The 25000-nt window shown below is 39.8% G+C and overlaps 3 protein-coding genes across 6 annotated transcripts in view; 2 read left to right on the top strand and 1 right to left on the bottom strand.

The window, feature by feature from the left end:
• dipk1aa (divergent protein kinase domain 1Aa) overlaps positions 1–3377 on the top strand; it is an 8292-nt gene extending 4915 nt beyond the window's left edge. The window contains exons 3-5 of the mRNA XM_060867330.1: positions 142–249; positions 942–1118; positions 1301–3377. Coding sequence (XP_060723313.1) covers positions 142–249; positions 942–1118; positions 1301–2113 — 1098 coding nt within the window. The 3' untranslated portion in view covers positions 2114–3377. The remainder of the gene's footprint in view (positions 1–141; positions 250–941; positions 1119–1300) is intronic.
• A 527-nt stretch (positions 3378–3904) lies between these two features.
• Positions 3905–8016, bottom strand: rpl5a (ribosomal protein L5a). The gene is made up of 8 exons (XM_060867340.1): positions 7885–8016; positions 7193–7262; positions 6848–6963; positions 6585–6719; positions 6294–6496; positions 5401–5578; positions 4168–4256; positions 3905–4081 (listed from the first exon to the last, which is right to left on the bottom strand). The coding sequence occupies exons 1-8, from the start codon at positions 7885–7887 to the stop codon at positions 3979–3981; spliced, it is 897 nt and encodes a 298-aa protein (XP_060723323.1). The 5' UTR covers positions 7888–8016; the 3' UTR covers positions 3905–3978.
• Positions 8017–18270: 10254 nt separating this feature from the next.
• gfi1aa (growth factor independent 1A transcription repressor a) overlaps positions 18271–25000 on the top strand; it is a 7890-nt gene continuing 1160 nt past the window's right edge. Inside the window, exons 1-6 of one of the 4 annotated variants that reach the window (XM_060889204.1) lie at positions 18271–18406; positions 20946–21079; positions 21920–22114; positions 22742–23133; positions 23217–23354; positions 24355–24520. In XM_060889204.1, coding sequence (XP_060745187.1) covers positions 20968–21079; positions 21920–22114; positions 22742–23133; positions 23217–23354; positions 24355–24520 — 1003 coding nt within the window. In that variant the 5' untranslated portion in view covers positions 18271–18406; positions 20946–20967. Of the gene's footprint in view, positions 18407–18543; positions 18686–20749; positions 20847–20945; positions 21080–21919; positions 22115–22741; positions 23134–23216; positions 23355–24354; positions 24521–25000 lie in introns of those variants that run through there. The other 3 variants (XM_060889262.1, XM_060889118.1, XM_060889347.1) reach the window with 3 other exon arrangements.

Here is a 25000-nt window from a genome sequence, read left to right on the forward strand (position 1 = left end):
TAAGTGGTTCCAACAGTAAAAGTAAATAATAAACGGATAAAAATTCTGCCACCTGACGGCGTTTATTTAATAAAGACTTGGTGCAGGAGGAGTTCACACTGTTGCCCCTGAAGGTCGTGACCTCCTGCTCTCTCCTGTCAGTGTGATAAATCCAGAGCCGGAGTGATTGACGGCTCGGCCTGCAGCAGCCTGTGTGACAAAGACTCGCTTTACTTCAGGAGGTGTCTCTCATCTAAAGCCAGCACTCAGGTGAGCTTTCAGTAAACATCACATCGCCAGCTCTAGGTTCTGCTTCTGTACTGGTACCTGAGTGCAAAAGTATGTGCACCCCATCCTTTGGTTACTCACTCACTCATTTTCTACCGCTTATCCGAACTACCTCGGGTCACGCGGAGCCTGTGCCTATCACAGGCGTCATTGGGCATCAAGGCAGGATACACCCTGGACGGAGTGCCAACCCATCACAGGGCACACACACACACACTCTCATTCACTCACGCAATCACACACTACGGACAATTTTCCAGAGATGCCAATCAACCTACCATGCATGTCTTTTGACCGGGGGAGGAAACCGGAGTACCCGGAGGAAACCCCCGAGGCACGGGGAGAACATGCAAACTCCACACACACAAGGCGGAGGCGGGAATCGAACCCCCAACCTTGGAGGCGTGAGGCGAACGTGCTAACCACTAAGCCACCGTGCCCCCCCCCCCCCCCCTTTGGTTACTGTGAAGAAATTTACAGTCAGTTCGATGCTCTTTTACTGTTTTTTATTTTATTTTTATTATTGCTGGCTTTATATCGTGCTGGATTCTTCAGAAGAAGGGTGTACAAACTTTTGCACTTCTAAGCTACAAAACAAGCTACTTTTTGTTAAAGCTGAAACTTCAGACCTCTGATTGTGTTCATTTAGTTAAGTTCCTCTCCACGTTCCTCAGGTATACACAGCGAGCTGGGGCGACGTGGACGCGGTGATCAAGTGCCAGCTGGGCGACGTGCTGCACTATGAGCTGGGAGATGAGCTGGAGCCCAGGAAGGAACCGGTGCTATTCGACAAACCCACCAGAGGAACGTCGGTGGAGAAGTTCAAAGAGATGGTGTACGGTCACGTGAAGGTACGGGTACTAATGCAACTACACCACGATGAGCTTTAGGTTTAGGAGTAATTCGATAAAATGTGCTATTTTTTTTTTCCTGCACCTCCTTGTTTGATTTATGAGGGAGCGTGTGGTGGACGTGGTGAAGCATGGTGATGGTTGCGTAACGATTGCTGATGTCGTTGCTTCTTGATCTTTAGGCGAGGGTTGGGGAGCAGGCTGATCTCACCACACTGGTGTCACTGGTCCTGTCGTTTGCGGATGCTGATAATGACGGACGCGTGTCGCTAGCGGAGGCTCGGTCAGCGTGGGCTCTCCTGCAGCTGGACGAGGTTTTACTCAGCGTGGTTCTGCAGGGACGCAGTCACACTCCCAAGCTGCTTGGTTTCTGTGGCGACCTGTACGTGGTGGAGCGAGTCGCGTACACGCCGCTCTACGGTCTCAACCTGTCTCCGGTGCTGGAACCCTGGATCACGGGTGTGGTCGGACGCGGCCTGGATCACCTGTTCGCTCCGTCGTGGCCTCGGAAAGCGAAGATCTCCATTGGGCTGCTGGAGCTAGTGGAGGACGTTTTCCACGGGACGTTCGGCTCCTTCCTGCTGTGCGACATGAAGCCGGGAAGTTTCGGGTACACCGAACGCTACGAGCTGCGTCTTTTAGACGGACGACACGTCGTGCCGGAGGAGGCGTTCAGACGCGTCATGCGAGCTCGGTCGTGCCAGGAAGATTCGGACTGCGTGTACAGCGCAGACTGCAGAGCGTCGTGTCGCAGAGCCGAGCACCACTGCAGCCCCGAGCCGAGCCGGACCAATCTGGCACGAGCCTGCAGTGCGCTGGAGGACTTCCTGCTGCAGGGGGCACCTGCGAGTCTGCGGGACGAGCTGGAGAGGCAGCTGAATGCCTGCATGGAGCTCACGGGATCCGGTGAGCAGATGCAGATGGAGCACTCGCTCATCCTCAACAACCTGAAGATGCTGCTCTGGAAACAAATCTCACACACCATCGACTCATAACGACACACACACACTGTGAGCTCACCGTGGTACCGCTGTGTGGGGGTTCGGATCCCACATGCTGACTTAATTACGTAGTGTCACTCTTTGAACTCTCCTCCTACCTGTCAGTCTCAGACACAGCAACTCAAGGAGCCGTTTTTAATGATGTTAAGTTTTATGGAAATGAGCCTGGAAATGAACTCCGCCCCTTGTAAGAACAGCCCCACCTACTTTCTCCTTTTATTGGGTACCATTACTTTTGTCCTCATTGAACCGTTAGCTTCAATCTGCATTTAAAATCTCAGCGGCTCCTGTGAGACGTGAATTAAAGTCAAAACGATGACGATGAGCTTACAATTGGCATAAATATTGGCACCCTAACAGCAGGAGAGTTTAAATAATGACAGTATCATATCTAATGTGTTTGTAAGACACACTTGTGCCATACACGAGGGATCACTGATCATTCAGTGGGTTGTTGTTTTTTTTAAATACTTTGCGTCCGTTAATTAAAGATGCACTAACGATGAAGTAGAGGTGTGCGTCCGGGACTGGTTTGAAATTCCCCCCGTGTGACGACGAAATCCGACTCCTTCGGTCATCACGTCGCTCCGTTTTCTCATCGAGCGACGGTTTCCTACGTCTCCCACAACACCACGCTGATCTCTGGATCGATTCGATGCAGCGGCGCTTTAGTTTTTACGTCTGACCTGTGAAAACGTTTACCATCGCTACGACATCACACATCGCTAATCTGCGTTTTACACTGTAGCTGCGCCGCATTCAGGGATTTTGAGTGGTTTGCACCGACGTGTTCACTACTTCACTACGTAAAAAAAAAAGTCACAGAAAAAGAAATTCTTGAAGTGAGATTTTTCTCAAATCGAACACCGCTGTAACTGCAGCACGACGGAATCTCAGTCCCGACACACACCTCTACCACTAAACTGTGATCATCTCTTTTTAAGTCACGTATTTTACACTCTATCAGTGCTGAGATCCTCCTTCTGCATGCTACTTTTACACCCGAAGAGAAGTAACGCCGCAGCCCCCGTACGCCGAGATAGAAACAGACTGATCTCATTCAGGTTGTATGCCTGGACTCCGTTAGACACAGTTTTGAAATTGAAGTATTCGCCTCCTGTTCTGTGCCATCACGTGACCGACCTGTTGCTGAGCATCGCTGCTGCTGGTTAAAGGATGAAAACCAAAAGGTTCGTTTCGAAAGAAAAAAAATATATATATAAATGCATGACTTTGCACATTAAAGTATTTTGTTGCATCTGTGTGCCTGCCTTTTTTTTTTTTTTTAAATAAAGTTTTCTACATTTACAACAAATTCCTTAATAGAAAAAAAATATATAAACAAATTTATTTTCTCTACTTAAATCATTTAAATAGATTTTTTTTACTATTTCTCTCTTCAAAAAAAAAAACCCCCAAAACATTAAAACCGGTTTCACCTGAAAAACGATCTCGCAGATTTAGTTTTATTTACAAAAGTTCTATAGCAAATGAACCATGAAATAAAACCTGCATAGAGAATTATAAATAAATAAATAAATAAATAAAAAACGTACTCGTCTGTATATAATTACGCTTATTACAGCTCCGAAACCTTCCACACAAAAACAATGCTATTTAATATTTGACTTGCTGACGAGTCAAACCGATGAACCCCGAGATAACCTGCGTGACGTGTGTTAGAATTGTTCAGTAGTAATAAGATTTGGGAGGCAAAATAAACCCCAGACGCACAGATCTGTAGTGAAACTACATTGTGATAAAAATCGAATCCAGGACACGACGTTACTTTTCCCAAATCTTTTTATTTGGAGAAAGGTGCACGTTTTCTTTGGAGCGGTGTTAGAAGGTCCGCGTGTTTACTCGTCGTCGTCGGCGGCCTCCTGAGCTCGCAGGAAGCTGGCCTTCTTCTGAGCGACACGGTCCTTCCTCTGACCGTGGGTCAGTTTTGCACGGTTCCACCTGAGACACAGAACGTCACAGTAAAGGTATGTGTTTGGTACACTGTGTTAAAGATGATGATCAGACCATAAAGCTCCAGAACTCACCTCTTCTTCTTCACCTCCTTCTTGGGCTTCTTCTCGTGTACCGGATTCTCACGGATAGCGGCGTGAGCCTTCTTGTACATTTCTTCCACCTGCGACAAACGAAGGAAATTTAAGAGAAGATTTATTATTATTTAGAGAAAATAAATCTCCGTTAGGGGGGTCACGGTGTCTTAGTGGTTAACACGTTCACCTCACACCTCCAGGGTTGGGGGTTCGATTCCCGCCTCCACCTTGTGTGTGTGGAGTTTGCATGTTCTCCCCGTGCCTCGGGGGTTTCCTCCGGGTACTCCGGTTTCCTCCCCCGGTCCAAAGACATGCATGGTAGGTTGATTGGCATCTCTGGAAAATTGTCCGTAGTGTGTGATTGTGTGAGTGAATGAGAGTGTGTGTGTGTGCCCTGTGATGGGTTGGCACTCCGTCCAGGGTGTATCCTGCCTTGATGCCTGATGACGCCTGAGATAGGCACAGGCTCCCTGTGACCCGAGGTAGTTCGGATAAGCGGTAGAAGATGAATGAATGAATGAATGAATGAAATCTCTGTTCGCATGTCTGAAGGAGACTAAAAAATAAAATAAATAAAAACAAACGTTCACCTGCCCTTTAAAACACTACACAGGTGAAGCATTAACAGGACAACGTGCAGCGTGTCTCAGGTGATTGACGGCCGTCGTTAATTAAGTTATTAAGGGAAAACTCAGTATCAGAGCTCGGAGAAATATTTGTGCTTATATTTGAAGCGTTTCAATCAATATTGTGTTGATTTAGATTTATAATTTAAAGCAGTTTTAACTTTAAAGAGAGAGAAAAAAATGATCCAAGTCTTTTGGAAAACTTAAAGCTTTTTCTTCTTGTTCCTAAATTTTAGTTCCTTACAGAATTCCACAACAATAAAACACTCACTGGACCCTGACGGCGGAGAGGAAACGTCAGTACGAGGTATTTGATGAGGACGTACCTGCTTTAAGGGATCCTTTTAAAAAACAATATTTCGTTCTTAAATAAAATAAAAACGCACACAGGTCAAAAATGAGGTCATTTTTCAGGAAGAGGTTAAATCTGTTATTTCTCTGAAGCTTCTCTCAGCCCCGTCTTGAAATCGCTGCGTTACATCAGCTGAGTGAGAAGATCATCAGTGCAGAGAGGATCATCATCAAGAAGCTGTGTGTGTGTGTGTGTGTGGGTCTGTCTGTGTGTGTGTGCGCGCACGTGTGTACACACGCTTACTCCTCTTACCGAATCTGGTGTGACGCCGTTCTTGATGAAGCGGGAGAACTGTTTCTTGTAGGCCTCCTCGTCCTCCTCCATCAAGCTGCTCATGTACTCGGACACGTTGAGGCCCAGAATGTGCTTCCTGTGAACCTCGTTGTTGAACTCTTTGCTCTCCGGATCGTAACCCGGGAACCGCTTAGTGCTAAAACACACAGAGAAGAGCCCTGAGTCCTTGAGATACGTAGATCACGTGTCGAATCTTCCAGGTTGTATAAAACGTGTGTTATTTAGGTCAGCTTCTTACAGTATAACCCCCTGGTCCTAACCTGTGTGGGATAGACAGTATAACCCCCTGGTCCTGACCTGTGTGGGATGGACAGTATAACCCCCTGGTCCTGACCTGTGTGGGATGGACAGTATAACCCCCTGGTCCTGACCTGTGTGGGATGGACAGTATAACCCCCTGGTCCTGACCCGTGTGGGATGGACAGTATAACCCCCTGGTCCTGACCTGTGTGAGATGGACAGTATAACCCCTGGTCCTAACCTGTGTGGGATAGACAGTATAACCCCCTGGTCCTGACCTGTGTGGGATGGACAGTATAACCCCCTGGTCCTAACCTGTGTGGGATGGACAGTATAACCCCCTGGTCCTAACCTGTGTGGGATAGACAGTATAACCCCCTGGTCCTAACCCGTGTGGGATGGACAGTATAACCCCCTGGTCCTAACCCGTGTGGGATGGACAGTATAACCCCCTGGTCCTAACCTGTGTGGGATGGACAGTATAACCCCCTGGTCCTGACCTGTGTGGGATGGACAGTATAACCCCCTGGTCCTGACCCGTGTGGGATGGACAGTATAACCCCCTGGTCCTGACCTGTGTGGGATGGACAGTATAACCCCCTGGTCCTAACCTGTGTGGGATGGACAGTCCTCCATCCACTGCTCCTTTCAGGGCTCCGAATACTTTATTCCCGGTGGTGGTTCTGGTCAGACCGGCGTCCAGGAAGCAGGTAAACGCTCCCGGCTGGCCGTCGACGCTCTCCACGTTAAACTCCTCACCCGTCACCTCCACCTGGCCCTCGTACACCTTATCCAGACCAAACTTATTCAGCAGCTGCAGAGGAACAGCAACAAACAGCGCTGGTCAGGGGGGCTTTTAAACACGCCGACATGTTCTACTCTACTCAGTGAACGGCTCTTACCCGACGTGCCATCAGCAGTCCTGTGCAGTAGGCCGCGGCGTAGTTGGTCAGACCCACAGAAACGCCGTATCTCGGCAACTCGTGAGAGTAAGCAGCGCAGACGACCGCATCGCCTTCAATTTTGGCATATGCGATCTGCACACACACACACACATCATTCATGACTTTATATCATCATCATCATCATCATCATCATCATCACACTAACCAGCACACAAGAGATTTCAGGTCTCATGTTTAAAGTGTTTATTAACTAAAGTCACCTGGCAAACAATATCCCTGTTGGAGAATCTAACGATCATACGGTACTTTGGTGTGTTGTACTTGTTTTTATCCTGGATGACGAGGCGTTTACGGGCAAAAAAGTCCGTCTTCCCCTCTGTAAAGAAGCAGAGTTAGCTTTCATATAGAACTGAATCACATGATGTGTGTGTGTGTATATATTAGTGTATATAACTATCACATACTGTGTGTGTGCATGTGTATATACACATATATATATATATAACCATCACATACTGTGTGTGTATATATATATATAAAACTGTAACACATGCTGTAACTTTATACATTTCTCTTTATGTAAATAATAAAATAAACTTTTTCACCTCTCCTCCTCCTGAACTTGACCTGGTATCTCTTGAAATACGCCTTATTCTTTACCACCTTGACAAAACCCTACAAACAGTCGGGTGGGGAGAAAAAACATCACAATGTAATAAATACGTTATTAAATGTAATAAACACGCTATTAAATGTAATAAACACGTTATTAAATGTAATAAATACGTTATTAAATGTAATAAACACGTTATTAATGTAATAAATGTTATTAAATGTAATAAACACGTTATTAAATGTAATAAAATCTGTTAATAATGTAATAAACACGTTATTAAACGTAATAAGCACGCTATTAATGTAATAAATACGTTATTAAATGTAATAAATACATTAATGTAATAAACACGTTATTAAATGTAATAAACACGTTATTAAATGTAACAAACACGTTATTAACGTCAGGCACGCACGTGATAACGTCATAAAAAAGATATTAATAAATAAACACGTAAATAAATGATAGTTTAATTCACGATGGCCCATTAAAATAGCAAACGTGTAGAATATTAAGTGAAACGCAGTAATTTAATTGAACTGAAACTCGGAGCACGGAGTCGTGTTTAAAAACATCCGCCATCATCCGAGTGGTTATAACGTCATCCGGGCTGAAAACGTGCGTCTCGTGTCAAAGTGTGTGTTACACGCCATATGCGGCGTGTTCGCTTTAATTACTGACCATTTTATAATCGTTATTTTCTCCTTTAATCAGGAGCTGAAGTCTTCTGACTCCGATACTGCTCCCGCTGCACTGAGGAAAAGGAAGAGGCGGAGCAAATGCAGCCGGAAGTAGGGAAAACAACAGCGCCAAAGTGTGAGCACTGGTAGCCTCTGGTGGTGTGGAGCAGAACTACAGCGACGTTCACGTGAAGACATGGCCACACAAAATGAACTGTAATATTATAATAAATAAATAAATAAATAAATAAATAAATATACAATTAAAACTAAATAGAATATAGAAGGAAATAAAAGCGTTTTTTTGTTTTGTTTTGTTTTTAAAATATATGTTCATGTGTTTTGTTTTAAATGTGTTTAAACCTGCAATAATTAACAACTAAATAATTAAATAAATATTTACCACTAGCAACAATAACAACAATAATCTGTATTTTATATATTTTTTTTATATATATATTTCTATATTTTTATTTATCTTTATATATATATATCTATATATCTATATATATATATATATATATATATATATATATATATATATACATACATATATACATATACATATATGTATATATGTATATATGTATGTATATACATATATATATATATATATTTAAAAAACTTGTTATTATTAATATTATTATTATTTTATGTTTTTTATTTTTTCTAAATATTTTTTATGTATTTTTTTATTAATAGTTATATATATATATATATATATATATATATATATATATATATATATATATATATACTTATATATATATACGTATATATACGTATATATACGTATATATATATATAAGTATATATATATATATATATATTCTAGAAATATAAGAAATATAAATATATAAATATTTATATAAATTATAAATAAATAAATAAAGTTGTATAGTGAAGTTCACGCATGCGCAGTACAAATCATCACCTGCTGTAGAAGAAGAAAAAGTTGACGGTTATAGTTTTAGTTGTTTTAGTTGTTTATTGTCAGTTCTGAGGAGGAGTTTGTCCAAGAAGGTAAAAATATATATATATATATATATTATATATAAATAACACACCTTTCCACCAATAAATATATATAAAATATAAAAATTAGTTGAAAAACTGGATTTAATCTGGAATTCACTCATATTGTCATATTTTGTAGTTTCTAGATTCTTTTTCCTGTCTGTAGATACTTTTTATTTTTGGAATACAATCATTCTTATTTATTTATTTATTTATTTATCTATTTATTTATTTATTTATCTATTTATTTATTTATTTATTTATTTATTTATTTATTTGTAATTTATTTGAGCTGCTTCTAATACTTGACCCGATCCACTAAGTGTCAGTGTTGCACTTTTATTATCGTCACTTAATACTAACATTCGTCCTGCTTCTGTGCCTCATATGTTACATTTTATTTTTTCATTTTGACTTCCACTTTTCCTCGTCTTTGGTGTGGGAAGAGGCCCAAGGTGCCATTTGTGTATCTTTTATTTTGTCTTTTACAGATTTTATAATAATAAAGTTACATAATATGATGTAAAGCTGCCACGAGTAGCGACACCTGCTGGTCATAAAAATAATAAACAAGCTTTTTGTTTGAAATTTCTGTATAATTTGTCCTAAAGTGGTGAAATCTTGATATTCTGTGAGCCATAACCCAATTAAATTAAATTATGTGTTAAGAACAATAAACACATTCGAATATCGTTTACGAAACTCATTAAGTCTAATTATCTTATAATGCATAACATCTTTTTACACATAGACCTAAAGTTCTAACAGCACTCGAACCCTGATGGTATGAAGCTTATAATTCCTAGATTATAGCTTGACTAATGAGCAAAACTAAGTGCCCCTGAGTTAGCAATGGAACCCTAACTCTAACCTTGTTTGTTGACCGCTAGAACCAGCTGAAGCTGAAAACACGTGTCCAGAGAGAACATATGCAATGAGTGACTTGGATGAACCCGAGTCTGTGCATCTCTCTGTCCTGTATCTTAGAGGAAGAGCAGCTAAAAGTAAAGCTACAGTCCAGAGTGACCTCATTCCCTGTCTCATTTAAACCAGCAGAGGTGGTTAATAACATGGTTCTTCCTCCTACACAACTGTTCCTTAGGGCTAAATCGGGGTTGTGTGTGTGTGTGATTAAACACAGGCGTGGGTGACTCTGGCCTGTTGGGTGAAACTCCAGGAAGTGGTGATAATATCTCAGTGTGTCAGCTACTGATAGTCACATGCTGGTTAGCTCTCACTTACTACCGGCTTCTGATTGGCTACAGGAATGCTCAGAGTCAGACACTGGAATTGTTTGGAATTTAAAATTTTCTCTAGAAATTGGCTTGTTTTTATGCAAACATCTTTTGCAAATACTGGACATAAGTTTTTATTTGCTCTAACGATCGCATGATTCACTTTACCTGACTCAATTTTTTCATTCTTTTGAGCTACCAGTTTAGCAGTATTGACTCATTTGATTAATCTCATAGAAGAGATTGTGGCTTTACATCCTACAGAACTCCTCTACATGATTCGATTGTTTTGGTATCAGTGGTTTTTCTCAGTCTAGGGTCTTATGCCCATCATGAGTCTTTACCCACCCAGAAGCTCCTTCTATTTCAAAACCACCAACTCATATGCTACATTTTTTTCTTTTTCCAGAATGAGTGTCTGCAGGCTAACAATTTTGTTTTACACATAAATAAACACCTTCTGAACTGAACTAGGTAGAGCACTCCTACAAGCTGGTGTAGACAAAAAACATAACCACACTCTGTAGTATATCTGGGAGTCTTTCTGAGAGGTGAATCAAATGAGTTTATTCAGCAAGAAATGAGAGTCATGAAGGGAGTCATTCTACCCAGGGTCAGATCAGAAGCAGCAGTAGAAGAACAAACCAAATGGATGGGTGACATGTTTCAGGAGATTCTGCCCAACATGGAGGTTGGTCTGCAATACATCAGATGAACTTCACTGGGTGTCTGGGTGTGTTTTAAGACTTCATTTACAAATCCACATGAACACTACCAAACCTTCATTTGTCATTCCCTTGAACAAATTAAGTCACTGTATCACTGTTCCTTTTCATCTGTTACATGCTGCTTCTATTAGACATTTACGCTCTCATAATTGCTGTTTTTTCCCCTCGTATGTACAGCTAGGTATCACAGACCAAAATACTCATATTACAGATTTAAACGAGGAGTCTTCCCATCACAAGATGTTGCCGATCCAGAAGCTCTGCTAATTCCTGTTACTTTTGTCCATAGTAGGGCTTCAGCCAAATAGCCTGATGTTTTGGACTTTTCCCATCCAGAAGCTTTTGGTCATCTTGAGACTTTGCCTCACACTGAGTTACTGGCCATTTTGATGGACATTGGATTTTTCTTATATTAAGAGCAGCTGCCAATCCTGAGATGTTGCCTGTCTGTCATAGGGCTTTACCCAACCAAGGTCGTTCTGTAAGCTTCTGGTCTCATATTAGGCCTCAACTCACAGACAGACTTGTCATCATGGGGGTTTCCACAAACTTGTGATCTTTATCCATCCCGAGTCTTTGACCATTGAAGTGTCCCTGTTTATTATAGGGCTTTACCCAACCAGGGTCCTTTGACCAGTCAAGTGTTTTTGATTCTTCTTTGACTTTGGGTTGGAAAGCTTCTTCTCATCAATGAAACTTTGCCTTATATAGTGCTTCTGCCAAGCATGGTAAAGCCTTTGCCCATACAGAAGCTCCTAATCAATATAGGGCTTTACCCAACCAGGGTCCATTGCTCAGGTAGTAGCTTCCTTATGTGACTTCTGCTTAACCAGAAGCTTTTGGCCTCACACTGGGCTTCTGCAGGACTTCTCTTCATGGGGCTTTCCACAAACCAGTGTCTTCTGTCCATCATGAGATTCACTTAACATGTGGTTTCTGCACATTTAGGAGCTTCTGTTCAACCGTTCTTTGGTCTGCAAGCCCAAGCCAAGCATCTTGTATCCACATCTAGTCTGACGGTGGTTTAAATATGCATTTGTCCTTCACTTATAATAATAATAATAATAATAATAATAATAATAATAATAATAATAATAATAATAATACTTTATTTATAAAGCACTTTTAAAACAGCCAAAGCTAAACACAAGTCTTAGTAAATCAGTTAGTAAATCACTTCTCAAAAAAAAAAAATTCTTCTTAATCTCCATGTCTGTTAACATTCTTCAACCGCTGTTTCTATTCCAAACTTACACACCCGCAGAGACTCTGTGCTTTAGAGAAGTTCACGATTTCTTTCACTTCACTCACAGTTGAGGCTGAATATAAATTTAGCCTTGCTTATCATTGTGCTTGACCACACTTCTCACACGCTACAAGCTCGAAGCTTTCCTGTGACAAGGCCTCAGAGTTTGGTTTTTATTTTTCCATCCAGCAATTTCCAGTCCTGCAAACTCTGATTCACAAACCAAAACCACTCGCTGCAGCACCTCAGTGAGTTCGGAGAATAATCAGTTGCAGGAAAGGGCAGATAAGTTCTACCACCAGGATTCATTACAGTTGAAGGAGCACTTTGTCTTTTTCTGTTGTTTATCAGATAATACATTTTATATTAATCAGACTTTATTAAGTTATACATAATATTATTTGAGCATTATTATTAACAACAACAACAACAACAACAACAACAACAACAACAATAATAATAATAATAATAATAATAATAATAATAATAATAAATTAAAATATATTCCCTTTTCTATGGAATTACAAGCTATTACTTTTTAATGCATAGTTTCTGAAATTGCATTATGTTGTTAAAGTGAGGAATAAAACAGGGTGGTGGCATCAGTTACTGTTGCCATGGCAATGTATTTGATAGACATATGCAGTTATCAGCTCAGTGAAACTTAATGAAGCAGAGAACAAGAGAGAGAGAGAGAGAGAGAGAGAGAGAGAGAGAGAGAGAGAGAGAGAAGAGTGAGAGCTGCACAATAGCCTCTCAACACGTCAGGCTGCACAAGATTTGTGGCTTTGAGCCGTTTGTAAGATTTACAACCAGAAGCTCTTGTTCAAAGGGTCACGATGAGTCGAGCTGATTGGGAGGAGAAAAGAATAAATAAAATAAACGACCCCTCATTTACTGCTGCTTCATGCAGTGCTGCCTTCCAGAAGTCGAATACCGACTGCCTGATTTATTACTACAGCAAGAGCTGAACAAGTAAACAAGCTCAGATTCTGAAATATAAAGACTGGCTGTGGTTTAAAAAAAATACCGAATAAAATATTTAAATGATTAATTATTAATTATTGTAATTTAATGATGTAATAATTGAATTCTAATTATTTCATTACTTAATTATTTACTGATTATATTGAATAATTATATTTATTTATTTATTTATTTATTTATTTATTTGACATAATAAATGTGGTGTTATTTATTTTTATTATTTATTTAATTTTTATAATATTATTAATAGTAAAACATACAGTATATTAAGTTTTGCGTTTACAATCATTAGGACTGTGGGTTAAAAATAACTTGTTATTTAATGATTTTATTACATTTTTATTTAATTTGAATTTTTATTTTTTTGATATTTTGTAAAAAAGAATTCTTTTTAGCATTTCTTTGAATGATTAATTCTGTGTTAAAATGTGAAAATGATTAATATTTCCTTCGTCAGAGTTACTGCCCTCCTATTGTTTTCAGTAGTAAGTGTTAAAATTCACACTCAGGTTGTCGAATTAATTCTGCACAGAGTTTGTTTGCGTCTGTTTTGCTGTATAGTCAAATGCGAAAGTTTTCACACCCCCGGAGCGAGTTTGACCTCACGAGGTAACGTAGTCTTGAGAGCTTCAGAACAAAAAAAAATTCACCTTGTGTGTTTTTTTTATCTTTTATTTTGCTGAATATACTTTTTGTAGGTAAACTGTAAACTATTTTACAATGAAAACATTTACGGTTGCTATGTGGAGTTATTGGTTGTAGTAATAGTTATGGTTCTTCACTCCGTTTTCTCAGAAGCTTTTAACCAAACCCAATAGTTTATTTTGATGCTGCCTTTTTTCACTTTAACCCAGTGATTTACTGAAGTGTGTTTTGCACCATGCAGACAAACAGAGAGTGAGAGAGAGAGAGAGAGAGAGAGAGAGAGAGAGAGAGAGAGAGAGAGAGAACGGTCCTGCGGTTTCAGATTCCTGTGCCGTAAATCGTTCCCTATCTCGACTGAGCACTGGGGTTCCCTCAGAGACGCTGACCTCAGACTCCAACGTTCTGGAGCTGATAAACTCACGGCTCAAACTCGAACCGTTTCAATCCGAAAGCTTCCCTCCATTTCTCTGTTGAAAAATAAAACTCTATTTATAACTAGGCCAGGACAAAGATGTCATGTTTACTCTTAGTTTGCTAAATTGCGTCACGCTACATTTCCCTGATGCTGTTTCTCTTCACTTTATAACATGAACAAACTTCACTGTTAATCTGTAAGTTTGCCTCATCTGCATAAAAAAAGAATTTTTAAAGAGTCGGTTTTGTCATGAAAGTAACCTTTATTGTAAAAATATATATCAGTGTTTTCCATTCAGAAAGAAATCTCTCTTAATTATCAAAGAAACCTGAACCATTTAATATCTAGAACCAGTCAGGAGATTAGCATTTAGCTTCTCGTTGTTTTTTAAGTGGGTTCCAGTTGGTCCATGGGTTCCTTGAAGGATTTTTAAGCATTTATTTGATGATTAATGTTTCCTGGTGTTCAAATAAGTCTGTTCTGTTTATCTGTAAATTACTTCCCTATTACCATTTTATTTAATTTATTTAACTCATGTAAACACTCATAACTCATGTCCTGCACTTGCTACTATTGCACTCTGGTTAGACCTAAACTACATTTCATTGCATTGTACTTGTACATGTGTAATGACAATAAAGTTGAATCTAATCTAATCTAATCTAATCTAATCTAATCTTCTGTTTAGAATCCATGACGATAGAAACTCAACATCCCCAACATCCATTCTTTAACAGTTCCTCCAGACGAACACCATGAGAACGCTTTATCTCAGTCTGTTAGCAAGTGCAACTATAAATTATATGTGAAATTCTTGCATTAAAATACGTTCAGTTAACGCATTGTGGAATTCTGGACCGTGATCGGTCTCTAACAGCAGCTCGCTGTACTGTAATGCTAGCTTACGGTTACTATAGCAACAGCTGGCTCAGCTAATTAAAGAATGAATGAATGGATGGTTGGTGAAGAGTTGGTGATTTCTATAAGTAGGTGCTTGTTTCATGTTTATGGAAGGAGTCTCCAGTGTCAGGGCTAAAAAGTTTTCTGATATCTTCAGGACAGAGGAGGTTACGCTTCGTGGTTTCTCAGGATCGCCTCTTTATAGCTGCTATAACGTAAGTGAGAACAGGAACTCACTTGTTTCCCGGATGTTCCACTACGTTAATTCTTACACCTCAACAAATTTTTATTTTATTTTGTAAAAGCATGACATCCTACTTTTTATCTGTTAGACGTCACATTTAAGCGCTTTGAACTGAGCCTCGTCACACCTCCCCGTCCTTAGTGATTATTATCCTGTAAGCACACAACACTGTTTTACACACACACACACACACACACTGCTAGTTTGTTACATCTCTGTTTTCTTCATGTGTGTGTTTGAGTTTCTAAACGTCTCACTAAACGGTGCTGCGTTCATATTTAGAGCTGTTTAAATAACTTTGCTTCTCTCGCTGCACATTTCTCACGTTGTCAGTCCATCTTTCAGCTCGCAGAAACCTCAATGTCTTATCACAGAGACTCTGTGCTGCTATTTAAATCACGTATCCTCTAAAGCGCAGAAGAGTTACCATCAACCCTTGCTCTGTACGTGTGTGTGTGTGTGTGTGTGTGTGTGTGTGTGTGTGTGTGAGCTAGTTTACATGCTGAGGTCTGAGCTCTCGCTGCAGTGATAGCATTTATTCTCTCAGAGCAGCTTTGGTTTCCTGTTCTGACTGATGCAAGCCATTAATGACGTCATGTTTACATCCTCTGCCTCTTGGCGAACGTTCGCACTGTACGGCTGGAGCTCGTTACACCGGGCTTTAACGTACAGATTAGCTGAACAATGACTCTTCATTCATACGTTTCACAAACGAAGTAAATGCCGATCTGTTTCTGGCACTTTCTGATGTGTGGAGGTCCTAAATTTCAGATCCCCTGTAAAATACCCAATGTGCATGTTGGTGAAATGTAACATATGTTTTTTTTATCCAGTAATTTATCTAATATAAAATTCTGGCTAAAGAGCACAAGTGTGTCCTGTGTGTCAAGCAGATGGTGTGATGAAGCACATTTCCTGTTTCCACCCCAAAAAGTTGATTCAGTTTGTGTAACAGCACATTCATATGTGTGTATTTGTTAATTTATTTACTGACTTATTTATTAATCTTTTTTTATTCCATAGGAATTGGCCTGATTACAATTTCTGTTCATCATTAAGATTTATATTCTGGACCGTCTGACATAAAATTCTTTTCCAGCGCTGTTCTTTACTAGCGCTGAAACATTACTTATATCTAACACGGGTTCCCCAAGTGTCCTAGATGAATTCTTGCTTCCTAAAAATGTGCATATATTAAAAATAATCACCAAGGCACCAGATTTTGGCCTCAGAACCCAAGTGTTATTTGATCCTGTTAGACTAATCATCGCTGTCGTCATTTTAAAGTATTCTGTGAGACAAAACAAGCAGAAAACACTCTGTAGACATCATCCTCATCTTGGCTCGATGTGGTGTAAATCATCTTTCTGCTAAAATTCTCAGATCTGCTGTTTCTGTACAGATCGGTGTGGTTTGTCTGATTAAATCCTACGCAGAATCGTCGCTGCTGACTCCAGTTTGTCTCTTAGCTGCCTTTAGCCGTCGCCTCAAGACCCCACACAGACTGAAGCGTCTACAGCCTCAGAACCACAGAGTCTGACTCTTTTTCCTATTAATAATCAACACCACGATGCCCATTGAAGCAGCAAACCCAAGAACTGTTTAATGCACTAAATGAAATGTGGAACTTTTTGTTTTTTGCAAAGTCTTTTTTATTGGTATCAATCACGTAACGATTAACATTACAGAATCCCATTTTATTTAACATAAAAAAGGAACAGATTAAAATAATAACAACATAAAAAAAACCTCTCACTGTGGATTCTGGCCTGTTTAAGCTGAATAATATAACAAACAGGGGGGTCACGGTGGCTTAGTGGTTATACCTTGTGTGTGTGGAGTTTGCATGTTCTCCCCGTGCCTCGGGGGTTTCCTCCGGGTACTCCGGTTTCCTCCCCCGGTCCAAAGACATGCATGGTAGGTTGATTGGCATCTCTGGAAAATTGTCTGTAGTGTGTGAGTGTGTGAGTGAATGAGAGTGTGTGTGTGTGTGCCCTGTGATGGGTTGGCACTCCGTCCAGGGTTTATCCTGCCTTCATGCCTGATGACGCCTGAGATAGGTGAATATAACAAACACACACTCATCTAAAGTTATACCGCAAAAAAACCAAACAAACACTTCGCAGACCGGAAGAACATCAAGGGCCATGAAATAAGTCCTTCCTTTTATCTAACGACTGTTTTGCAGAATGAATTTAACAACATGGGGTAAAACATGCCAAGGTTCAAGCTATAAAAGTCTTCTACATGCTCTCCGAGTTCTAGTTTTCAAAAAGTGTGGAATGTGGAACAGTTTCTGAAGAAGAACAAGAAGAAGTTCGTAGAAGATAGCCAATAGCACCAGATTTTCTCAAAAGAACCTGAAACATTTAGGGCACTAGATGAACTGTATATTTGTTCTTCCTAGAAGTTTCCAAAAACATGAATTCTAGTTTCTCGAACTAAAAGTTGCTTCAAGAAAAAAAAAGGAAACCTTTTTCTGTAGAGCTCGTCTTAAGGGTTCCACGAAGTTTTCTAAATAGTATGTTGATCCTTTTTCAAAGCAAATCCTCTGATAAAGGGCTCTGACGCAGGGCCCCTCGGGGTCCTACACGACACCTTGTTTTCTAAACGTCTACAGATATTAAAAATAATGGCTGAGGTAAAAGATTGTGGGCTGCAGAACACAAGAGCTCAATTTGGAAGGTGTGTGTGTGTGTGTGTGTGTGTGTGTGCGTGCGTGTTTTAAATCCTGCTACAATAATTGCATGCAATCCTACGAGGGGCCAAATATGAAAATCTTCCTGTGCAGAACCTTAAATAAAAATCTTGATGTGATTCAGGATGATTATAGCACGAGGCGTTTCCGTATGATCACATGCATCTATAACGGGAAGGCGCGTGCAGTTTATAGCATCCAGATCCTCACCCACTGGTCCTCAAACGTGCGTGCGTGCGTGTGTGTGCGTGTGTGTGCGCGCGCGCGTGTGTGTGTGTGTGTGTGTACCTGCAGATCTGCAGCTTTGGGCCTTTTAAACCTCCTCCAGGAAGTTCAGCCGCGATATTTAAAGCGTGCGCTACAGCAGCAGCGCGTTCAGACCAGGCACCGCGCGCACTGAGGCAACAGGTGGGTGCGCACACACACACACACACACACACACACACTTTTAGTGTTTAGTGCGTGTGCGTCCTGCGTGTGAACGTGTCTAGGCTTTTATTACGGATTATTAATTGTTCTTTGTTGTGTCATGATGCAGGAAGATGAAGAGGTTGTGAAAATATTTTTCTATACAGCAAATAAAAAAGAGAAAGAGTAGAACTAACTCCTAAAAGTGTAGGATGAACTCTTTCAGGATTATTGAACAATGCCATGATGCGTCTGAAGAGTTCTGGGCATAAATAAGAGGTAATTAACTTTATTACTATAGTATATAATAACTTAAGTTGCAGTTAAACACAATTGAGTTCTTTATTTCTATTCTGTAGATTTGTTCTATTAAGTATTTTTTAATATTATTTATAAATAGTGAAGAAGAATCCAGGAAGTAACTGTACCGTGCTTCGGAGCACACAGGAGATGTTAAGGAGTAATAGTTAAGGATAAAGTTCAGAAGATGTTTCTTGTAAAAATCTGTCCAGTTTTGAGCTCCTGCATCTGCTGTAGCTTCAGATTCCTGTTCACACCGACAAGCGTGGACCACGATGTGGTCTTCTGCTGTTGAACTTCATCCACACCGAGATTCCACGTGTTTTGAGATGCTTTTCTGCACAGCATGTTAGCGAAGAGTTTGTAAAGCAAAGCTCTCTCGCCTCATGACTGTTTTACGTGAAGGACTTAGTCTCGAGTTTACGATTGTGTGTGAAAGTCACAGGGGATCAGATACAGTACGGTCATCACACATCAAGGTCAGATTTTCTGACGTGAACTTCAGCTGAAGCTTTTGACCTACTGGATTTCATGCTGCTGTATTTCCTATTGAATCAAATGAAATGAATTTTATTGATTTAAAGGAACGTATTATTGTGGTATCTTTTAGAATTTTGTTCACAAATGTTGGGTGTGTTTTTATTTTTTCACATTTGATCGTGATTCCTTTGTTGTCACGAGTCGATTTATCAAATAGTGTTACATTAAGTAATCAAGGAATTTCTTTTCATTGAATTAATTTCATACAAACCTTTTTTCTTTAAGCATTTTCACATTTTTTCATGTGATTCCCCCCAAAACATGTTAATTTTTGCACACTTTTTTAATTTTTGTGTGTTTTTCCACATGATTTATGTATTTCATGTATTTTATTTTATCTAATTTATTATTATTTTTTTTACATATGTATTTTATATATTTTCTCATGTAGAAAGTGTGCTTTTTGTTTTTCCTGAGATTCCACGTGTTTTACATGAGAATACAATGCGATCTTTGACCTTCATGTGTGATCACATTCGATACGACATGTATGTGAAATGTCTGATTTCTCAGGATAGTCGTATAGTGTTAAATTAACGTATGCAGGTAAACAAACACCTAGAATACTCTGTAGTGTTGAGTCTTTTAGTGTTTAATGCTGTAATTAAAAAAAAAATTATTAGGTGGAAATTTTAAATCTGACGTGTTCAATTCAACACTATGTACAGTTCAGCTGTGTTAATTCCATGCTGTTTTTCTGGTGTGTGTGTACTGTATATGTGTGTGTGTGTGTGTGTGTGTGTGTGGGTGTGTGGGTGTATGTACACTTTCCCCATTCCAGCTGCGACACCAAACTTTTTTCTCACATTTATTGAAATCCTCAGACCTTGAGCTCAGAGAAAAATGAGCAATGATTTTATGGAGGCCAATTCACCGACGTGCCGTCTGTTTATTTTGGATGTGAAATTAAAATAGAAATTTATATGGTAGATTTGTGTGTGTGTGTGTGTGTGGGTGTGGTGTAAGATATGTGCAGGTCTGTATATAATACATAACTAAGACACGATGTGACGTAACTGAAAATCTTTTTTCAGCAGATTTTAGTTTGCAGATTTATAGCAGATTTATGTAGCCTTGTGTCAGGTTTATGTAGGTTTATATTCTGAAAGATTCTGAAGGTTTTATTATATAAATGTAGGTTTGTTTTTAGGTTTAAGTAGGCATAAGTCAGATTTGTGTCAGTTTATGCATGACGTTTTCCTTATGAACAGGAAGACACGATGAAGAATAAACTATTTATGTCAGACTTATGTAGGTCTATATATCTTTATATCAGATGTATGAAGGATGATTTCAGCTCTGTGTGGCTTTGTTTTCCGCTCAGTCTGTACGAAGCATCATGAAGCATTTCCTTATGAATACTAGCCTTGAATGGAGTATTAAGTATTAATGAGTGTATTATAGCCGGAGTGTAATGGAGTAGCTGCGTCCTCGTTAGCAGTCTGTCGTGTGTCGTGTCGCTGGTGTGCGTCTGCATCATTGATGCGTGGCTGATAAAGTTTCAGCTGAAGCTCGGACAGAGACGGAAAGGTTTCAGGAGGTTATAATAGTGACCAGGTTTCAGCTCAGTTTGATGGTTTTAACTGCGGATGAAATATTTGTAAGCTTTACTTATGCACAATAAGCACAACGGTAGTAAAAAATAAAAATGCTTGGACCCCTAAAGGTGACTAATCACCACATTTCTAACTCTCCTCAGACCCTCGAACCTGAGAGTGAACATGCCGAGGTCATTTTTAGTGAAGAGCAAACGTGCTCACAGCTACCACCAACCTCGCAGCCTGGAGGACGACTACATCCGACTCGATGCTCTGCTGACACACACCTACACAGGTACGTCCTTTAAGATCATTCGGCGGTACACGTTTACGCTTTACACCACAATCAGGTGTGTTTAGTGTTTAGTGTGTGACGTTCTTTCATGTTGTCCTGAAACAACAAGAACGATGCTGTAAGTTCAGTTCAGGTCAGACTTTAGGCCACACCTACAGTGTTACATCAGGAGACTGTGATGATTTAGATACACAGGTGGAACAATGCTAATCTGATAGCTAGCAGCATCCTTATAGCTTAAACTAGCAGCACAGGAGGTTCTTCATCCAGGACCATATTCAGGAACACATAAGTAGAAAAAGTACAGGGTGAAAAAAACATTCGTATGGTGGCAAAAGCCGTTAAAACGAAAAGCTTTTAAACATTCTCGAGTATTCAAGAATAAAATGTTAAAAATTTTAACCCATTAAAGATCTTACCACAGGTTCATCATACACAATCCTGTGGGATTAGCTGTTAGATAAATAAATTTTATGCTAACTCAAACCCTGAAAGACCCAGAATTTGACCTGCTAGTTCGCTAATGCTTAAAAGCCCTGTTTGAAAGAACGCTAAATCACGTAAGCTACGTCAACAAAAGTAACTAGCAAGCTAAATTAACCAGGTGATTTACAAACAGGAGGCAGCTTGCTAGCTAATTTAATAAGCGAAGTTGAAAAAATAAATCACCTTGCTAGCTGGATAGCTAAATTAGGTGATTTAACAAGCTGATTTGCAAGCTAGCTACTGTAAGTAATCGAGCTAATTTACAAAATTATCTTGCTAATTTTCCAAATGTAGCACATTTAGACACACATTTTAGATATTTGCAGCATGTACATTGAAGTTGTGATTGTGCAGAGATCCAGGCCGAGTCTGACTGCTTTGAGGAAGTGAATAAAGGAGCAGGTCGATATTCACCTGAAGGCAGCGCAGTGTGTACGGCCGAACTTAAAGCTCAGCACTCTCCGCTCAGCTGTGAGGGAAGTGTGTGTGATCCGCCCGCCGAGATCGAGGAGACAGTCTGGAGACCCAGATCCACATCTTCTTCTCCAGGTACAACACACACCAAAGTCCTACACGAGCAGCAACCCGGTGTGTCTAATGATATCATTTAAACTCTCCTCCTAAAGACGTATTTCGGTCTACGAGCTCATTGTCATTACTAACAGATCAAATTTAGCAGGAAATTTGGGTTCAGCTTGGCAACCCTGGTGCAGTAAAACGGTATATATTTCATAAATAAATCATTTTATGTCATGATGTTACAGGAAATGATAATCAGTAATGATGTAATGTGATGATTTAAAGTAAATTTGTCGATTTTTTTTTTTTAAAGATTTTTGGCTATTTTATGTATTTAGTGTCATTTTGATCTTTTTATAGTTTAATAAATGTAGATTTACTATGTTATATTTATTTAATAAATAAAAGGTAGCTTGTCATGTTACTGAGAAACCGGAAAACTCTGAACTGCTGGCACTGGAGACTCCTTCCATACGTGTTACATGAAAGATTTCATGAAAAAAAAAATATTCATCATATCAGTGAATACACACATTTTTGAATCTGGTTAAAACAAATTGTTCATCAGTTCATTACTTGATGATGTAGATATAAACTTCATATTTATTTACAGTATGAACAGAATATTAACAAACTATTCCTTTGTTTTCTGTGCAGATGTGGATGAATATCCGTTATCGTCACCAGATGATGTCCAGCCTTTCGACCTGACCTTCCGACCCTGCGCCTGGAGTCACGGTCGTTCGGAGCTCAGACGCCTGGTCAGACCGCTTCCTCGGAGTCACGTGGCGCGTGAGACGCCGTCCCTTGGCGTTTACAACTCCACAAAGAGGATCACCGAGGCCTTCTTCTCCAGTCAGTCCTCGTTCCGAGGGCTCTCTCAGGAGGAGTACAGCTCGTTGGCTACGGATCTCCTGAAGAGCCGCGCACAAGGATATTACACTGACTTCAAGACCGTTCCTCAGAACGCAGAGTTCAAATCGCACCCTGATGTCTTGTGCACGAGGCTGCAATCACACGGCTCTTACACGTGCGTCAAGTGCGCTAAGGTACGGCGTTTCCTAATGTTCGTCTTGCTTGTGTGTCGTTCTCTTTGGCAGCAAAATCTGATTTTGTCTGGTATCTGATCCAGGTGTTTTCTACGCCTCATGGCTTAGAGGTCCACGCCCGGCGCTCACACAGCGGCACCAGGCCTTTCGCCTGCGAGATGTGTGGGAAAACCTTCGGTCACGCCGTGAGTTTGGAACAGCACAAAGTCGTCCACTCGCAAGTATGGAAACGATCTCATTTCATATACAATAACATACAATACCATATCAAGATTGTACACGACAGCGATACAAAAATAATAAAAAACGCTTTTTATATTTCAAATCATTAAGAATCTTTGCTTGTCACGTGATATATGTGGCATCCGACAAGCTTTACACCGATGTCTATTTACCTCCTCGTCAGCCATGTTTGGTGCCTGAAGTTTCCCACTAATGCTGTGGTTCTTCCTGCTAATGCTACTCAGGAAAGCAGTCTGTATTTACACATTCACCTTCAAACCAAACCTTCATTCTTTTTCCTGCAGCATCCTGCTTTCTGCTACAATTTTACTATCAAACGTTGGGAGGCGGAGCCTAAGGTTACATTAAGACTGTTACAATGCTAGACTTTTTCTTTACACAAACTCTGGATAACTTCACAAGCTCCGAGTCTTAAAAACATTTAGTCTAAGTATGGAAATGAGTTTGAAATGTGTCCAATGTGGACCGTTTTAACGTCCAACCAACGTCTCAATGTCCAACCAACGTCCCAAAACGTGCAAGTTTATTGTTTCTAGTTACAATACAGCGTTACAGTATCGACGTGAAAATGCCACGACTTATTTAGTATCATTGTGCTCTTTATATTCGTTCACTATCAAGACCAGTTATTTTTACCAACACTCTGTCCACCATGTTGGATTTTCATTCTTGTTCCTTCAAGCTGCATCCTGATTGGTCGTCTGACATCACGTGGTGCTTTTCTGTGAAAACTCAAAACGATCAGACACCAAACCCGACTTAGACGAGCGATTACATTTGAGTACACCAAAATATTCCTTTAATCAAACATCCTCTGAGGATGACGGTGTCTGGAGGCGGGGCTTGTTTATTAAGCGCAACGTCTTATAATTTATAATAATAATAATAATAATAATAATAATAATAATAATAATAAACATGGAATGGAAGCAAAGTGCATCTATAAACTAATCCTGTCTTGTGTGTGTTGATTGACAGGAGAGGATTTTCAGCTGTAAAATCTGTGGAAAAAGCTTTAAGAGGTCGTCCACTCTGTCCACACACCTGCTGATCCACTCGGACACGCGGCCGTATCCCTGTCAATACTGCGGCAAGAGATTCCACCAGAAATCTGACATGAAGAAACACACCTTCATCCACACAGGTAACTTTATCCAACAATTACAGTCACGAAGTTTCACATCCGAGTGTGTTCATGGGACACAAAATAATAATAATAATAATAATGATAATAATGGACAGATGTTCTCCTTCTCTAAAATATATAAATACACAATGGATATAACAAGTCTACACAACTCTGGTGTTTAAATGGCAGGTTAATGTGATAAAATAAACAACAAACAAACAAATAATAAAAACAAAATCATGTCAGAACTTTTTCCACCTTCAGTGTGAAATGACAACAAATAAGAATTCAGTAAAAAGCAAACAGAATAATGTTAGTGAGTTATTTATTGTTTTAGTGTGTTTGTGTATTAGTGTGTTAACGTAAGAGTGTGTTTGTGTGTTAACGTAAGAGTGTGTTTGTGTATTAGTGTGTTAACGTAAGAGTGTGTTTGTGTGTTAACGTAAGAGTGTGTTTATGTGTTAGTGTGTTTAATGTAAGAGTGTGTTTGTGTGT

The sequence above is a fragment of the Tachysurus vachellii genome, chromosome 1 (assembly GCF_030014155.1).
Source record: "Tachysurus vachellii isolate PV-2020 chromosome 1, HZAU_Pvac_v1, whole genome shotgun sequence".
NCBI classification, from domain to species: domain Eukaryota; kingdom Metazoa; phylum Chordata; class Actinopteri; order Siluriformes; family Bagridae; genus Tachysurus; species Tachysurus vachellii.